At 38.1% G+C, this 18,989-nt stretch overlaps 2 protein-coding genes across 5 annotated transcripts; one reads left to right on the top strand and one right to left on the bottom strand.

Moving 5' to 3' along the window:
* Positions 1–125: 125 nt before the first annotated feature.
* On the bottom strand, positions 126–11,223 carry LOC117152478. 4 transcript variants are annotated; one of them, XM_033324445.1, is made up of 4 exons: positions 11,040–11,223; positions 10,909–10,931; positions 10,161–10,354; positions 126–1,036 (listed from the first exon to the last, which is right to left on the bottom strand). In XM_033324445.1, the coding sequence occupies exons 1-4, from the start codon at positions 11,062–11,064 to the stop codon at positions 1,015–1,017; spliced, it is 264 nt and encodes an 87-aa protein (XP_033180336.1). In that variant the 5' UTR covers positions 11,065–11,223; the 3' UTR covers positions 126–1,014. The 4 variants fall into 4 exon arrangements, with proteins under 4 accessions (XP_033180336.1, XP_033180334.1, XP_033180335.1 ...); XM_033324443.1 differs by lacking the exon at positions 126–1,036 and adding an exon at positions 8,390–8,470; XM_033324444.1 differs by lacking the exon at positions 126–1,036 and having other exon boundaries at positions 10,837–10,931.
* Positions 11,224–12,006: 783 nt separating this feature from the next.
* On the top strand, positions 12,007–18,322 carry LOC100740563 (LIM domain-containing protein jub). Its single transcript, XM_003494559.4, has 6 exons — positions 12,007–14,460; positions 15,333–15,423; positions 17,042–17,211; positions 17,281–17,343; positions 17,415–17,597; positions 17,677–18,322. Exons 1-6 carry the CDS (start codon positions 12,532–12,534, stop codon positions 17,896–17,898), a joined length of 2,658 nt encoding a protein of 885 aa, XP_003494607.1. The 5' UTR covers positions 12,007–12,531; the 3' UTR covers positions 17,899–18,322.
* The last annotated feature ends 667 nt before the right edge of the window (positions 18,323–18,989 follow it).

Raw genomic sequence — 18,989 nt, 5'->3', positions numbered from 1 at the left:
AAATTCTTGAGAATGGAGAAATGGACGATATATACCTTATATATGTAATGGTGATTTATAGTTAGTGTGTTATACGAATATTTTTAGAAATTTGCGTTTTTAGATTAGATGATCTATTAAGTGGATCACGAAAATCAAGCTTAATTTGTAATTTGTAATACGTTAACATGGAATGAGTAATTGCTTTGAACAGAGAGAATGGTTGATGGGATTTAATGTCAATCCAGCAACGTGGCATCGTCCAGTTTCCGGCCTGCGTGACGGGACTGATTTCCGGGACCGTGCCGTGCTGCATGCATTCAAAGGGACCCCCAACATCAAGTGGACTCTTTCCCCATGGTCATCGACGAGTTCGTGTCCTTTCCCATGGGTGTTGTTTTCTGCATCTGCAACTGTACACTAATCCGATAACGTCATATTGTTTGTTATGGTTTAACACGCGCCGAGATAATTGGGCGAGATCATGATGAAACAAAATTGTTTACTAATCGTGTCCATCGATAATTTTTCTATTCATTGAAAATCCTTGGATTGTTTTTCTGAACGACTTAATTTTTTAATGACTTATCCGAGTAATAAATACTGTAAATACCTAAATTCAACATAATTACGCTTAAGATATAATAAGGAAACAAAGAGAACAGGGAAATTTCCCAAAACTTGTACCAAATATAAAATTAAAAATACATACGTTTAAGAAATTAAAGTACTTTTACGAGATGTTCTTAGGAAGAGTAAGTGTTTCGTATACGAAGTACGAGTAGTCTGTTACGCGAGCATTCTCCTGATGCAAGTAGCGCAAGAAAACCGGAGTAACGGGGCCCAAAAAATTTTAAGTGGATCGAAAGAAGCACCGCGGGATATCTCTCGATTGCATATCCCGCGGCATCCACTATAACAAGATTTGCCGACGGCATCTAGTTCAGGAGATAGTTCTTCGATGAGTTCTTCATTCCCAGGAGTGTTGCTTTCATCGCGAAGCTGTCTGATGCCGCCATTACTTCAAGATCCACTTCAACGAATGTATCGGTTATTTCTGAAAGTAAAGAGGAAGTGTCTCTCAGTTCCAGTTTAAAATTTTATCTTACGAATAAAACATCGAAATATTATAAATTAGAAAGCCTATCGCTACTGGTGCCAATTTTGGAGTACCATAAGATAGTTGACTATCATAAAGTTGAAAAATAGATGAAAGGTTGATTTGCATTTTCTCTATCTTTAATTTCTGAGTTTATTTACTTATATTCTGGGATTGTTTATTCATAGTTCATATTAAAACATATATATATTTTTTGATAACAATGAAAATTTACAGATAGCAGAGAACATACATTAATCAATGACGATTAATCTCCTAAGTGCTCGCCAGTTTAGGCCATCAAGTCAGGTGAAAAAGGAAAAGTTATTCAAGACGGGCGAAACTAGTCCAGTCATACTCCAGGTATTAAATCTCGATATTGCTGCACTTAGTAAACAACCAATTTCCGTTCCTGAGACCACATCTTGTCTTGAAAACGTGTCAAGAAATAATCCATGCCTTTGAAAAATTATGCACAGCGGAAGTATTTGAATTTATTATAAAAGAAAACAGATTACGCTGAAACTATTCGAACGGAATGTTTGCAAGTGACACGAGGAATTCGAGCGTTACGCCAGGCGCGTTTAATTAACGACAAAAGTTTGTAATTACCTACTCTGAATGGTATACACGTTACGTAATAGATTAATTGATCTCGAGTTTATAGGATCGGCAATTCGGGAGTGGTTGTGCACATATAGAACACCTCTTGCATTCTATCCGACCATTGACTTACATTACACGCTTCGTGAACTTTCCGATTTCTTCAGACAGAGTTGACAGAGGGCAACGAGGGGCAACGAACGTGTAAATGGTATAAAGAGACCCCTGACAGATCACGAAATTACTATTATCGTCAAAAAGAAGTTAGCACAGTCGTTGCTACTAAAATAAGACTAACCACCCCTTCGAATTGCGTTCTTTCTTTCATTAATTATTTTTAGTGTCTGTTCCAATACACATATTGCTTTGTACTACTACATTAAATACAAATACAATCAAGCATTCTTAAATTCTTCTTTCACTAAAAATCTTTCTATTTTAAGTAATAATATTTGTTTCAATACGCTGCCTACTGATTTGTCTCTCTAAATTATTTCGTCGAATCGCACAGAAATTAAAGTGAAATAATTAAATCACCAACACTACTCAATAATTAACGCTAAAAATAGCAATAAATATATTACATGTATGTCTACCAGTAAATAGTAACATTTAGTCTTTCCTTGCTTCTTCAATTTTAAGTACTATTTTTAATAATTTTCTCTGTCTGATAAGTGCATCAATGCGTATAGAAATTCGACTTAATCTCTTTGCTTCCCGTGAAGACCAAGGAAGAAATTCGAGGCGCATCTCAGGTTCGACAAATATGATTGATAATACTAAGATGAGGCATACGGTCATGTTCCATTGTTAAGACTTTTTATCTTAAACGTACGTCACGTTTACGCCGCTATACATAGCTCGTTAAATATCATATAACGAATAAGTTATGACTAAGAGACCGACGAGTATGTCATAGGATAAACAATTCTGATCGTCCACTGACAAACATTCGCTGACAATAAGACGCCGCGAGAGTATAAATCGTCTTTCCGCGCGGATCTATCGTAACCGAAGAATCAAAACGTACATCATCCTGTCGTTCGCGAACAGCGCGGCTTTCATCCAAGATGTACTCGTACTATGTAACGACGCACGTGGAAAGTGTAAAATATAGACTCGACAAATTGGAAAAAAGTTGTGACAGAAAAGTTCGTAGAAAGTTCAAAGTTCATATACAACTGTAATTAACACGTATTACGTGGAAATAATTTATGTACTTCAGACGTGTAATATTATAAACTGCTGGTAATATGTATATATCGCCAAACAGAACAGTCATGCGAATGGGAATTAAGTTTATAGATTACATTGATGAATAAGAGTATCGGTACTGATCAGATTTCTCTGTAAATTCCCGAGTTTTGTAAAACGTACAATTTTTAATTAATATTTTTACGTAAAATATGAACTTCGAAATTAAAGTAAAATAAAAATTCTACTGTTTTAAAATCAATATTAATATCATAACTGTTTTTAACCCTTGTAAATCATATTTTATAAAAGAAAATTCCATAAAGAATCACATTTCTACAAATTAATACAGAACATTACCAGACATGAGATGTTATTCTGTATCGCTACTTTTGTTCATCTCCATACATTAACGTGAGCTCTACAAACGATGCTTTGTTTCTTTATTAAACAGGACACGTTGTACCAACGCAAATTTACAAAACGAGGCTTAGAAATAAGGGAGCAGACGTAGCATCGTCGTGTAGCAAACACCACACCCTTTAAAGGGCCGCGCCTTACAAAGGGAGCGGCTCGATCGTTGCACCTTCCACCCTTGCACGCAAACACACGTCGGATCGTTATTCCTGCGTTTTCATGTAACGAAGCCACTTTAGTATGATTACACGTAAAAGCATCGTGATGAAAGAGGAAACGACGCCAGGAACGAATAATGTCTTTTGTGGAACAGCTCGTATATCTTCCTGACAGAATCTAATAAGCGGAGTGACACCAGCGACAACGCGCGAAACTCGAATTTCCTCGTTTCTCCCGTTACGATTCGATCTCGTTGCGATTATCAATCAAACCGTGACTAAACGGCGGAGACGATCCATTAGAAATTAGAAGCGGTACCGTACGAATTGTTTCAATAGGGAAGGTGAACAGTACCATCACTTTCTGTCTCATTAGATTCGCAATTTCTCAGACATTTTTTCACCTTCTTCCGGAAACGAGCCCTCACTTCCGGGTTTACAAGCGCGATTTCGCGACGAACAATGGAGCTTCGATTTGTTCCACAGGGTCTGCCGGTGTATTTCCGGCACTGCAGCAGTGTAACACCTAAATCGCTTCCACTTCCGCCGGATTCTCGCCTACCTAACCGTAACGATGAAAATAAAAATTGCCCGGGAAGCTCCGTGAACTATATTACTCTTCTATCTATAGTCTATTGCCACTAGGTTAATACTAAAGTACAATGCCTTGATTTTAATATTCTTCACATTTTCAAGCATGATCCTCTGCACGCTATCCTGATATACCGCTACGCGCTACGATGATTTAGTCCCGTTAACCATGAACTAAAAATCCACGAATCGTCGCAAGAAACAATCTCAATTACTGAAAATCGTCTCCGCGTCTAAATTCTGCTACCGAGTACTTTTCAGCGTGCACGCAACTGCCTCGCTTGCACAAAGTCCCATATCTTGCCGTGTCAACCATTGCGTTTCGTGTGCATGCGTGTCCACTAACCGCACGCAAAATTGCGTAGACACGCACCGACTACAAATTCTTCTAAATCAGCAAGAACGTAGGAATGGCTGCTTTCGGTTGTATGCAACGAAGATGCAATTAATTAACTCGATATTCGAGTACCGTTACTTCATGCATCATTCGTTACGGGGTTTGCGAAAAGCTACGGGAAATTACACGAGACGATGAACCGGGATTATGATTATTCGCCAAGGGAATTTCAAAACTACTGTTTGAAAATGCAGATCCATTGCAATGCATTGGCACGAGCTGCCCGTGTCACAACACACGTAAACGATTATTGAGTCGCGCGTTTTGTCACGTACATATCTGACATCTGTTTGCTACTACAGGATCCGACGGTATCTCGAAATACTAACACTACGACGACGATCAATAAATCACAGTTCATTTGTTGATCTTCGATCAAAACGAGGCTCGTGCAAGCTACGATAACTGTACACGATAAGTGACAACGGTAAATAAGGTATAGCCGCGCGAAATGATCGTGGATCTATACCGTGTATCATTTAACGATTGCCATGCTGGAAACGAGAATATCGGTGTAATTATATACGCTCATGAATCATACGAATTCGTTTTGAAGCTTTCTAGTATATTTATTAATCGATCGTGGCATACGTGACACGGATTTTTAGAAGAAATAATTCCATACAAGGTATGATAAGGGCATCGACGTTTCCGGCAAGCGAGTCAGCAGAAGTAATTCTTCGCTGCAAATCGAACATTTCCGCGGTATGAGTTGGAGAAACGGGCAATTGGTTCGAGGCCACGAAGTCTTCTTGCAACGAAGTCTTCCTGCAATCTTCGATCAGACAGATCGCGTGTAACTTAGAAAGGTACTCGAGCAGTCATGTGAAACAAATCGATTTAGCTTAATTCATTAGACTTGAATATCTTTGATATGGAGGAATAATATTCAATTAAAAATCCTTAAAAGAATAGTTTTCAAAAGACTCTCGATACGAAATTTTTAAATACATCGTGTGGGAAAATGTTTACGTAATGAAGAAACAGGTGACATAAAGCATTAGCCAAGTGCCAGAATTCTAATCACGGTGAAACCTGTTCCTTTCAACTCTGGGAACTTGCAGCCTGTTTACTAATTTCAGGATATGATGAAGGTGCGATCGAGTTTTCACCACGCTGTGTTATGCATTTCCGGCGCGCACAGTATGTGACCGTGCTAAACGCTCGATACTTTCATTGCTTAAGAATTTCAAATTTCCGGCACGAAATCTCTCGGTTCTCGGACATGATGAAACGATATGTGAGTTTTATTACAGCCAAATCGTTTGACGAGAAACATCCATTTTCTTTCTATGTGGAAAATTGAAAAAATTTCAAATTTCAGTATACATAAAATCGAATAATAAGAATCTTAGGCAGAATAAAGAGATATAAAGCGCAATGAAGAATCTGGAAATCCAAACATCTGGAGCATTATAGGCGTTTCGACACCCATACCTTGCAACTGGTAGTGCGTGACCGTCTCGTGTGACCTCGGCGAACCGAGACGAGGCTCATCGAATTCTGGTCCCAAGTGTTTCCTTAACTAACATTTTAATCCAAATAGTTCCTTTCAATTGATAATACAGAATTTTATTAATTGAAACGAAATCTCAATTAGTTGCCGATTAATCTATTTGTACGTATGGTACTGCAGAGTGCACAGTCGTTCGTCAGGCGATCTGAGATATTGTAGTTTGTCAAATTTAGAGGAAGGCTATGTTATATATTTTGAAATGAAAGTTTATAAAATTCGTGAGTCCATCAGTGGCTATTGTTTAGCATTTTCCATATACGCGAGGAAAAATAGTATACATAAAAACATTTAGTGCGCAAAATTAGTATGGCAGTAAGTTAAATGAATTCCTGATTAAATACAATTATCGGACTATGAGTTCGTACTATGTGAACGGAAAGTAAGGAAGTAGTGGGAGAAATTATTGAACTCCTATTACATGGATTACATTTATAGGAATAAATTACTTGTCGATGAGTTCTATTTTAACCTTCCCTCGGCATAACAAGAATCTTAGATGTTACAGTCAAAACATATTGGACTGGCAAGGTCATTCAGATGAGACTCGTATTTTCATTTCGCATAAGTATAACTCGATTATTCACTTCAAAGGCAGAAAGCGTAATCCTACTCTCTTTACAAGATAATACGAAGTGATGAATGTAATCCTCGGCATTCCTGCGCAAGAAATTCGTTTATACCAATGGCAATTTGCAGATTCATCGCCGGTACTTAAATATTAAATAAAACTTCCTTCGGTATAATTAAGGGGCTAAATTGGTCGTTTAAACGCTGCTCAAAAAATGTTTTTCGACCATGCCCCTAGACGGGGCGAGAGTCCAGTAGCGCACATCTGACGCGAATAACGTGGGAAGCGTCCTTCGCGAATAACGGCCTTCCTGAATTGCGTGAGAGAGGCAAATTAACTCTTCGTTGCATACATATATTCACCGCTTCTATGGTTCTGGTCGCGCGAATTTGCCTTATTTCCACTGGTTTCTAGTCTATTTTCCATCGCATTTTCTTCTACTCTTGCTTTCGAGATCACGCAACTCGAAAGCTTCGCATTCCAGTATTTTCTTCCTCTGTTTCCCCGATACCCTTTATTACGAGACCTCACTTTCACTCGTTTTTATCCATCGAGAAATCTTGCTATCTGACCGGAAGAACGTTAATTTCCTATAAGCTGCAGATCCGTTATTATTTATAAAGTAATTGACGTTACCAATTAGAACCTTGTATTCTAAAATATTCCCTTCTTCTTGCTTTCGGGATCACGCGTCTCGAAAGCTTGCCTGTGTTTAGCGGTCGTCGTTCTTTGGCTCGAGCGTCTGAGAAAGGAAAGCGGCAACCCTCTCTCTCTTTCTTTTTCTTCGTCGAACGACCTATTGTTTCTGCGAGATGGATGGGAACCGCGAATATGCTGCGGATGGTGGTAGTTGTCTTGCGATTATTTTCTTGGTACTAATCTAAGATGCGCTTGTGTGATAAAGAGGAACCACCTGACACGAAGCTGAGTATGTATTTATGCTATATGTATAGCTGAATATGATCTTCGTGTGGAAGTTCATGCGGAACACGGTGAAATCTCTGACTGTTAATTTGCTATCGTCTATAGAGAAGGCCACTTTAATTGTTCACGAGTAATACATCAATAGACTGCGATTCTTTTTATGCAAATTCATGATTTTATGAATGCAATTACACTTCGTCCTCTAAATATTATAACGAGTACTTATCGTGGTTTTTGCATATTTAAATTTCTTACCTATACGTAAATACCCATAGTTTATTTATTAATTGAGTATTAATCGAGTATTTTCAAAGAATCAGGACCTTTGTAATAAATTTCGACATTGAATCTTCTTCGTCTATGTTGATTTCGAATTGAAACAATTCCACGTAAAGAATCAACGAACCACGAGGATCATTTGCATTGGAAATGAAGTCATAAAATCTCGTGCCACTTTCGATGAATTTCGTACACCGTATGTAATATGAATATTTCATGCAAGCGTTAATTAACAAAAATATTTGATCCAGTCATCAGATCCACGAAGAAGATCTCAATAATGGAGCATAAATGTTGTTGATGCTATATCTACAACTTTTCCATTAAGATGCATAATTTCTTTTGATGCTGTATCGATAAATGTCTAGGTTACAGCATTATTTACAAAGTTATTACATGGCAAAATCGATCTTGATCGGTGGTAGTTTTGATCGAAAGTAATCGAAGAGATTCCTCGACGATAGAGTACCTTAGGCACAACTAGTCGGGCTTCCGTTTGAATTCCTGACAAGGTAACGACCAAGAAGGAGCATAATACTTCACGAAGCAACCTCACATGCGACACAATCAACCCGCACACCAGTCAAACGGGACACGCACGATAGAAACACGTGCAGCGCGCACACATGTGCAGGCCGGTTAAACGGGAGAACCGGCAAGACTTCCGTTGCTTGGGGCGTCAGGTTAAAAGGTGTAGGAATTCGATTCGGTGGCATAAAAAGCAACGTCGATGGTGAGCTTCGATCTGCGCAAAGGAGGGAACATATTACACATATTAATACACGAGGGGAAAGGAAGAAAGTCGACGTCGAAGAAATTTAACATTGATTAATGTCGAAATCGTGCTGGTCTTACTTTCCTGATTGTCGACGAAAATCACACGGTCGTGCGCTCTTCTTTTAGAAAGCTAAAGTCCCCTTTGTAGCACGTGAATCAACGGCACATATACGTAAATCGGTAAACAGAAAGCACCTAATTATACGGCTAGCTAATTAAACGATCCCAATGCGGGAATATATCAGTCTCCCATCTCTTTCCGCGAAGAAATCGTCTTTCCGCCTAGTCACCGTACACTCGGGTCGAGGAACAACCTGTATCGTATACACGAGCATTGTACTTACATGCCTGTTTCATGCACACAAGTGTATACTCCACAAGGATGTATAATGTACACGTATGGTCGTACATGTACGATGTATCGTACGTACGGAGGATGTAGTTAAGCGAGTATTATAATATACGCGCGTCGACTGATACTACATCCATCTAGCACGCTGACAAACATAAATTCTATCGTGTGCACGAGCACTAGTGGGTGTCGTTGCTATTGTGCACCAAGACTCGTACGCGGACTAAGATACGCACATGTATGGTCGGACGCGATTCTATTCTCGTGCATTCCGAGCCATGCGGGTAGTATAGGGCTGCACGTTTCCTGTGTACTCACGCCAGTCAGCTCTTTACGCGTACGTAAATGCGTAAGCGCGTGTAGACGTGAACACATGTGCGATGTTGCGGCCGTAAACCGCGTGTTTATTGTCGCACCGACGCGACGTGGCGAGTACATGAGAACCCGATGTCATATTGTACCGCGGTTCGACAAAAGCGGATCGTGATCTGGCATCGGTTTCTTTACTTCCGCTTGCGACACACGCGATGAATTATTATGGTCTGATGTTTCGACAGTTATTACAGCTAATGTGCGATAGAATTTATCACATCATTCGTCTTTTCTTTTCTTGAAAATGTATTATACTGTATACTTTGATATTATATACTTATTGTATATTGTTATATGGATATACTTTGAATTTTCAAATTCTATTTTTGTATCGTTATGATCTCTCAATTGATATTCAATACAGTTTATCTATTGGTTGATCTTATTTAGTCTGTCAATACACCCTCTGACACATTTACAACCAATAATTTCATTGATATACCAAAGTTATAAGTACAAGTTATAAGATTTTGTAATTGAAACGAGAACAAGAATTTGAAGTTTGCTTTCAAATATCTTTAAATCAATATGAAAAATTCTACTTTTCTCAGAGTCACTGATGCAGTTTGTCTACTTAGCCTTATTTTAACTGTGAAGAAACAATAATCTAACACTAATTGTCGTCACTTTCGTTTCTATCTTAATTTTATATCCCTATTCTTTTTCTCTATGTAAAAAGATTGAACTCATATAATAAATAAATGAACATAAAAGCAGTTTATACATTAATAAAGGCGAGATTGAATATCGAACGACAGGCTGTTGAAAAGACGAGATTCAAACACGTAGTGTTACGTCAGAGGCGGTATCGAGCGATCGATCAACCCGTGTTGACCAATAGGATATCGACATGATCGCGCAGGTGCCTGGAAAAACGTGGGTGCCACCATCTCGTGGGTGGTACGAAGGCTAGAAATTCATGATTTTTGCTCACCTTTCGAAAATATAAAGTTTTCGTTGAGTGAGGTCGCCGTCGCCCACGTTATCGCGACCGGTGAACAGCTGCGAGACCTGGCGAATGAAAAGTTGGTTCCTTTCCCGCGTAGGACGACAGCGAGACGTGATTACGGCAACACGTGCAACTCCAACGATCAGATATAGTAAACGAAATAAAAATTCGTTTCGTCTCTGAGGAACAGAATAGACGCGTTATTTAATCGTTGATCCAAACAATCATGACGTCGTCTGGTTGCAATTGAGAAAGATAACTGTACGCGTGTCGTCGATTGTTGCAAATTAATTGAGAACAAGAAACACGATACAGTAAGCACGCATGATTAATTTCATTGCTTCTCTCGTTCTTAGAATCCATCGATCACGATGTCGGTTACGCGATCTGGTGAACAAGGCGTCGATTATCCCAAATCTTTCAGACTAGCGAGTACGTCGTCTTGTTATGTCAGTAGAGCACAAGAAGCCTTTTCAAGCAATCGTAACATCGAACTCTTAATGTGGACATGTAATAAATAATAAAAGATTATAGGCTGAACATTTTCTGATCGAATAAATTGCATGGCCAATTATTGTATGTATTGAGAGATGTTTCTGATAGATAATTTCTTCGTGTCGATCGCAGCAGATACAAAATGCAGACAGTATATTGGAATTACGTTGCATTATTATGCCGAACACGGGTCCCGTGAATGCATGATGGCGCGCCAAGCAAGATCTTGCATCTTTACCTGTCGACCTGTCCATTCTGTTCCTAGGCAGGTCCCGAAAAAAACCTGTTTTGGTCGCAATTGAATGCATTCGTGTCTGCTCTATCAACAACCAATAGAGAATAGGGAATGATGTCATGTTAAACTCCTACCTGTTTTCTGTGAAGATATCTTCATTTAAATGCATAAACATTCTTGCCATTTGTGTATCTTAAGGCTGATCAAGAACGATACTGTTTAGGTACTTTTTGTATCCGTAGAGAAACACGCTTTTTCTTGTAAAAGATCTCAATGAGAGTTATATTCTTTCTTCAAGTTTCAATGCATGTATATATATATATATATATATATATATATATATATATATATATATATATATATATATATATATATATATATATATATATATATATATATATATATATATATATATATATATATATATATATATATATATATATATATATATATATATATATATATATATATATATATATATATATATATATATATATATATATATATATATATATATATATATATATATATATATATATATATATATATATATATATATATATATATATATATATATATATATATATATATATATATATATATATATATATATATATATATATATATATATATATATATATATATATATATATATATATATATATATATATATATATATATATATATATATATATATATATATATATATATATATATATATATATATATATATATATATATATATATATATATATATATATATATATATATATATATATATATATATATATATATATATATATATGTTTAACAAGTGTAGTTGATCCTCTGTAAAACACGTATAATATACAATTCATTGTATCGAAAAGGAAATATTTCGTAGTAAAGGAATACATACATTTCTGCATCAATAACTGAATTTCCATTTTACATCGACAACAGCGCCAACTCGACTGGTTCGGCGATTCAAAGGATGAATCATTGCTTGAAATGCAGGAATCTTACTTTCCTAAGCGTTGCCGGCAGTATAGTAATCGTGGCGCCACATTGTGGACAAAGACAGTAACGCAGGTTGTATCTGGATGACTCGTAGCAGGGGAAAATGTCTCGCAGGTATCTGGTTTGACGAACCACGATGCGTGCGTGGTGCATGTGTGTGCGTATCGTGTGAATTTTCGCAGGTGGTGATTTTTCGTGCAGAACGAATATCCGAGATCTGCCGGTGGACGGACGCTAATCGAAACAAGGAGACGCGAGTTCGAGGCGCCGTGATCGCGGGGCGTATCCCAAAATCGTGGCGGAGAAACGGTCCTGCTTTCGTCCAGTAAACTTCGTCGTGCTACGTGCGTCGTGTTTTGTCGTGTTCCGTGAGAAAATCGTAATTCTGTAAAAAAGAAAGTGCGAGTGAGAACAAATCGAAGGGGTTAAATATCAGCTAATCAAGGGAAATTGATTTGACATGACGACCACCGAGCTGACTCACCTTCCTGAACGATGTCGAATCACTTTGTAACGAATTTTGAAAAATTCTATTTTTAAACAATAGTCAGTTAAACAATAATCTTCAAACAGCAACCAAAAAATCTTATTTATTATCATCAAACGTCTCACTGTGAATCACTGCCAATGTGTAACTCAGCCGACGATTCTTACGTACAAAAGCTAGGTTATCTGCAACTCGGGGATGAATCCACTGACGCCGGTGGTGCCGGGTCGGGTACCGGCAGGGTCACGGGATCACGACCTGAGGCTCAGGTACCCGTGTCGAGGAATGTCATAAGCAGAACAGATGCCAGAGGACCTGGTAGACCAGTTGGTGCTATTGAAAGTTTCATTGAGAGCAATGCTGACACTTGCAGGCAGTCAGCAGCTGATTACAAGCTATATGAACGTGAAAATATAATAGCTGCATCAAGATTTCCCACACCAAAACCAGTAGAGCAAATCAGTGCACAGCAGCAACAAAATCAAAACCGTATGAGTCATCAGCAAGCACCAGTATATGAAAATATTGACTATTATCCGCAACAAAATCAACCTCATCCTCCATATTATCATCCAGTGGAATCTAGGAAGAGCCCTAAGAGTAGTCCTAGGGGATCTTTAGCAGGTGAATCCTATGAACCTACATTTAGAAAAGCACAACCACAGGTTCCTACTGGGAATCGATATCAATCTGCATCACCAGCAAAAGAATTACCTCCATATGAGGCACCTCCTGTATATGAAAATATTCAGGAGGTGCATTTCCCAGAAAACACACAAAATAAACCAGGCCCTCAGGTTCCACCAAATTATTATCACCCAGCAACAATTAATGGCGGTGATTATGTTGTTATGACAGGAAAAGTGGGCCAAGCACAAAATCAAAGAGGTATGACACAAAATTTATCATACACACAACAAAGAGGAAGCAATATACGTGGTCAAAGTTATGATGGCTCTAGTTTACAACGCTGTGTTGATTCATCCACATCAAGGTACTTACAAGGATCTTCTTCATCTTTAGATCATCAAGCTGGTAGAAGTGCTTATGTTCCACCATCTGAACTACAAACACCAACCCGAAATTTTAATTATAATTCTGAGCAACAACAACAACATTCTCCCAGATCTGGACTTCCTTATCATAGTGAGTCACCACCGATACGCTTACCTCCAGAGCCACATCATTATCGTGGATCTGTGGATAGTTCAATGAGTGGACAGCATGGATTTAGAGCTTCAAATCATATAGAAACTGTACAACAGTCTCAATACCGCCAGGATAGTCCCCAAAGTTACAAATCTTACATAGAATCACCCGCAAGAAGTACAAATACAAATATTACTGGAGAGACTCAGGCCAGAAACTCACCTGTCTATGGTGCGAGACAAGGAGAGCAATCTGCTTGCCGCAATTCTCCCTGTTATTCTCCAAGTAGAATGTTACCATCAAATGAGAGAAACTATCATCATCAAGAACCTAGATCAGAATTTCCTGTCAGAAATTCTCCAATATATTCATCGAACAGATCATCAGAACACTTAAGATTAAGTAATTTACAGAATGATAGAAGTTTTGTTCAGGATACAACTGATCCTTCTGATACATCAAAACCATCACCTATGTATTCACCTAGCCGTAGTGATTCTTCCAGAACCGTAGCCAATAATAATAGTACAAGAGGTTCTCCAAAAGTAAGTCCAACTCACAACCAGGTATCGTCCGATACAGTCGCGCAAAATGTGGTTAATTCGCCAAGACACGTGTCACCATCTTCCGCAAGCAATATTATCGGAAGTCCTCTACGTGGTCAGGTACAAACACCAGTGACCACTGGTGCACCAAACATCGCAGAATCTGATCCAAATGTTCATGGGCCTAGAATCACCAGTCTCCCTCCAGGGGTGACCAGTGGTGTAGCCGGCCCAGTCTTTTTAAATGCCGGTGTACCTGTATTGCAAAGGCCACCCGAACCTGAACTTGAAGAAAGAAAGTCAGTCAGTCCACCGATCAAACCGACATCCGGCAAGGGACTACTACCCTACAATGTTATACCACCTAGACCTTCCGTAAGGAACTGGCTTATACAATTAAAAAAAGATGCATTAACCATTAGCGTTTAATTCTATTTTGTGCTTTTTTCTCTTTGTAAAACCTGTTCACAATGTAACGCTGTAATCGCACGTTAATTGGGTTACGGGAACGCATCGTTGCTTTCGATTTGTTTTGGATGAATGCCAAGTATGCTGATCCATTTGCATGCTGATTTCATATAAAAGGTATGACTACTAACACTAACGATTATACAATTTATCGTGATGATTTTTTATAGAAATTGACCATGAAGAATAATAAACTGTGAATTTTTTGTTATGCTTTTTATAATCGATGCTTGTTAGGATACAAAAAAGCTGGTGATGATTTTATTTAAGCGATGATGTCACAAATGTCAGTTATTATCGCTGATATTTTATATAATGGCTGACCTGTGTAACGATAAGATTAGCAATTTACTTAGATGCAAATGTTATTTCCAATAGTCCGATAAATATTTCCTCCTATTTACTAAGAAAATATATCGGGACGACATCGACTTCAACAATTTTCAATATTGCGTGAAAAAAAACGCGTATCGCTCGCAATACCTTATGATTCGTGACGAGTTTTTTCTTCGAACTCGCGCTGAATCACACGTTGTAAATCGTCAGCTCCTGACAAGCGCTGTATAGTTACTGTGCAATATTTTATTCATACAAGATGCGTACGCATCCTCTCTAAGCATGTAATATACCCTCTGTGTCTCGAACTTTTCTCTTTTTTGTCACGAACGTTATTGTATCCGCATGCAAATTTATGTGTCCCTGTGACGAAATCCCATCCCAATCTATGACACCATTTGTCAGTACCGATCACAACGCAGAATGTGATTTATTTCTTGTAGGGACCCACCGAAGCAGAGAGGAAAATAGAAGAATTGACAAGACAACTCGAAGAGGAGATGGAGAAGCAAGAAGAAGAAGGGGAATACTTTGGTAAGAAACAACGATCGAACGGTGCTCGTAAAACAGTCGTCGAGCATTCAGGAGGATATTTTTTATTCTGTAAATTTGTCTATGCAATAGCTCCCCATTGTAAGATTTTAATTGGCACAATGTTTACATAGTTTTACCGTACCAAATTCTGTTTTCCTAACAATGTTTGTATAATATTTTTAAACAGATTGAGATGTGACAATTTGGCATAATTCCGTCATTAGAGGAGTTAATTTCCGACACGTTCCGATCCATAATTTGCACCGATTCTGAGAACGAATAAAAAGCAGCAGGGTACCGTGCCAATTCCCACGGCACAAGTTCCCCCTTGGTAGACCGGTTTTGGAAAATGGAGTCAAGTTTCAGTGTGTCGCGAAACTTTTTAACCCGGCGTTTCGTTGACATTCACTCTCTGCCCATTCGTTTCCACCTACGTGTCTTCGCACCTACGTGAAGCATCACAAGTGTGCGTATTACATGCATTTGTTAGGTGAACGCAGACATACACTATCTCTTCCTTGTATTGCACGTGTATGTCCGAACACTGTAAGGTGGTATTCACATTGGACACTTTCTTCGACGTCTATTGTGTTTTGTAATTAAGTATTCGCTGTTTCGATGAAGATTACTTCACAGACAGGAAGGAAGAAGCTTCGAAGAATAGGCGTCCAAAAATATCGATGAAGTACAATTGGACAAGAGACTTGTAGTGTCATTTTATTCTAGTTCAAAGTTCCAAATGTGTAAGATATTTATGTTAGAAATCTAACATCATGTTTGTCACTGTAATAGTTTTGTAAATGACCGGTGCGGTTACACAACTATGAAACACTTATCAATGCAGATAAATACGCATTCGATGCAAATAGCTTTCAGGCATGTCTATATTTGGCTGCGCATTTTTTTTAAAACCAGTATTTTCCAATAATTCATACGATAATGATGTTGTAGATTTTATTTAAACGCAGCCTAACCGTAGTCAAAGAGGAACTGAAAAATCCGTGCGCGCGGATAGGAACTTCAGTTGAGCAAGCCAATCTCAGCCGAGAGGTAGCTGGCGTTTAGGTGAGCTTAGTTTGTTTCTCTTCGTTTTTGTGTACGAGTTCTATTCTTCGTGTAACGTCCTGTACACGGCAAACTGCCGTGGCCAGGTCGCGCTCGCCGCGGTAAGTAATCTCGTTATAGATAGACTAGTCCGACTCGTTGGTGGATTCTAGTTCGAGCGAGACTGGCCTAGTGAAACTGAACCATTGAATCGAAACTACAAGTGTCACTAACGGCGAATGAGGGATAAAGGATTCCTGTGAAGGGAATGGCAGGGCCTGTGTTACCTATTGATAGTTGTGAGTTTCTTCCGTAGTTCCTCTGGATCGTGTCATTAGTCCGTATTTCTTCTGACAGTTATTGACCCTGAAGAGCGGATCTTATTGTCGAGTATCGACGAGGGTATTTTTAAACTTTGCCCAAAGCGACTAAACTATAGAGTTATGGTTGACAAGGCATTTTCATGACTTTAAAAATAGTTCCAAATGTTTGACACTAGTGCTATGAAAAAAATTTATTTTTTAAATGTATTCTGTTGCAATATTATAAAGGATACGTTGATGCTTTTCGACAGGTATTTGTCACACATGCGGTGAAAAAGTAACGGGGGCGGGTCAGGCCTGCCAAGCTATGGGCAACCTTTATCACACAAATTGTTTCATATGCTGTTCCTGTGGAAGAGCGTTACGCGGTAAAGCGTTCTATAATGTCCACGGAAGAGTATACTGCGAGGAAGATTATCTGGTACGTAAGACAATAATTGCAATAGACGAGTGATACGATGACGTAGCTCATAGAAGATTTTGTCTGTAGTACTCTGGTTTCCAACAAACTGCTGAGAAGTGCGCAATCTGTGGTCACCTCATTATGGAAATGGTAATTAAATCGATAATGATAAAACGATTTACGTTGAGGTTTTAATTTATTCTATATTTTCTTACTTGTAGATATTACAAGCTATGGGGAAATCCTACCATCCAGGATGCTTTAGATGTTGTGTTTGTAACGAATGTCTTGATGGTGTTCCCTTCACGGTTGACGTTGACAATAAAATTTACTGTGTTAACGATTACCATAGGATGTTCGCGCCAAAGTGTGCTTCCTGTGGAAAGGGAATCACTCCAGTTGAGGTAAGTAGTTATATTTTCAAATGAGTGATTTTTGTAAAAATAACAGATATAACTTTGATTAATACGTTTTATTTCTCAGGGTACAGAGGAAACCGTAAGAGTTGTTTCCATGGACAAAGATTTCCATGTAGATTGTTACGTTTGCGAGGATTGTGGTATGCAACTGACCGACGAACCGGACAAACGATGCTACCCACTCGATGGTAGGCTTATGTGTCGTGCGTGCCACATCCAACGCATATCCCACACGCAACCCAGAGCTCCACAGCCAGTATCAGCTAGTTATCAATTTATGGGATAAGTTAAATATATTAAGTTGAATGTTTAAAATTCAATTGCATATCGGTCATCCGGTAATGAACATCGTTAAGAACTGACTGAACAAATCGATCTATTATTAACGTAAAGCTTACACGTGTCTATCCTCTACGAAATAGAAATTTATAGAAAAAATACAGTTATCGATATTTACAATATAATTAATCAATGTTTACAGAAGTAATACAGCTTTATTGTTCCTCTAAAATGTGAGAGGTTTGACGTGATCTAGCAAGACTGGATATTTGCAAAATCGAAATATCTACACTGCCTTTTGGGATCATCTAGAATCTAGATTATATAGTCAGGGCGACGTTTGATCTTTTTTTAGCAATGTATATTATTCCGTTTTTATGAGAAATAATTTCCCATTGACAGCTATTAATATAGGTTAGTAGTATATTTAATATATGTGGTCTTATTTATTTTATCCAAGATATACGCGAATACAGTGGTCTCGTTAGGACGAACGAGTTGCGCAGGCAACTGTGATATATTAGCATAATAACTACATTGTTGTTAAGTAATGATTCCTTATTTTAGTTCATGTATATATGTTTGATATATAATTATGTATATTAATATTATATTACTATACATTATACAGGGTGGTTGGTAACTGCTGGTACAAGCGGGAAGGGAGTGATTATACGAAAAAAGAGGTCGAAAATATAGAATAAAACTCTTTTTTAAAATTTTTTTTTTTTAATTTTTCCATTGAGACAACGATCTACAGTGAGATTCGTTATAACGTACCGCACGCGTACCGAGCGAAAATTCAAAGTCGATTTTCTCGAAAACGAAAAATTTTTATTCTATATTTTCGACTTCTTTTTTCGCGTAGAATCACCCCCTTTCCGCTTGTACTACCAGTTACCAACCACCCTGTATATAATATGAGAACAATCCTGCTGTCAATGTATATCGACTTTCTTATGATTAATAATTCTGGGCGCATCTCGACGTGGTGATTTATGATGATTATAGTGTATTATTACTGTACTTGACGTATCGCGTTTGCTAACAGTATTTATTATGACAATACACCATATATTGGTTACTAGTATCAAAACT

The sequence above is a fragment of the Bombus impatiens genome, unplaced genomic scaffold, assembly GCF_000188095.3.
Source record: "Bombus impatiens unplaced genomic scaffold, BIMP_2.2 scf_2645, whole genome shotgun sequence".
NCBI lineage: Eukaryota > Metazoa > Arthropoda > Insecta > Hymenoptera > Apidae > Bombus > Bombus impatiens.
Note: the sequence above shows the minus strand (reverse complement) of the source record. Positions and strands in the feature narration are given on the sequence as shown.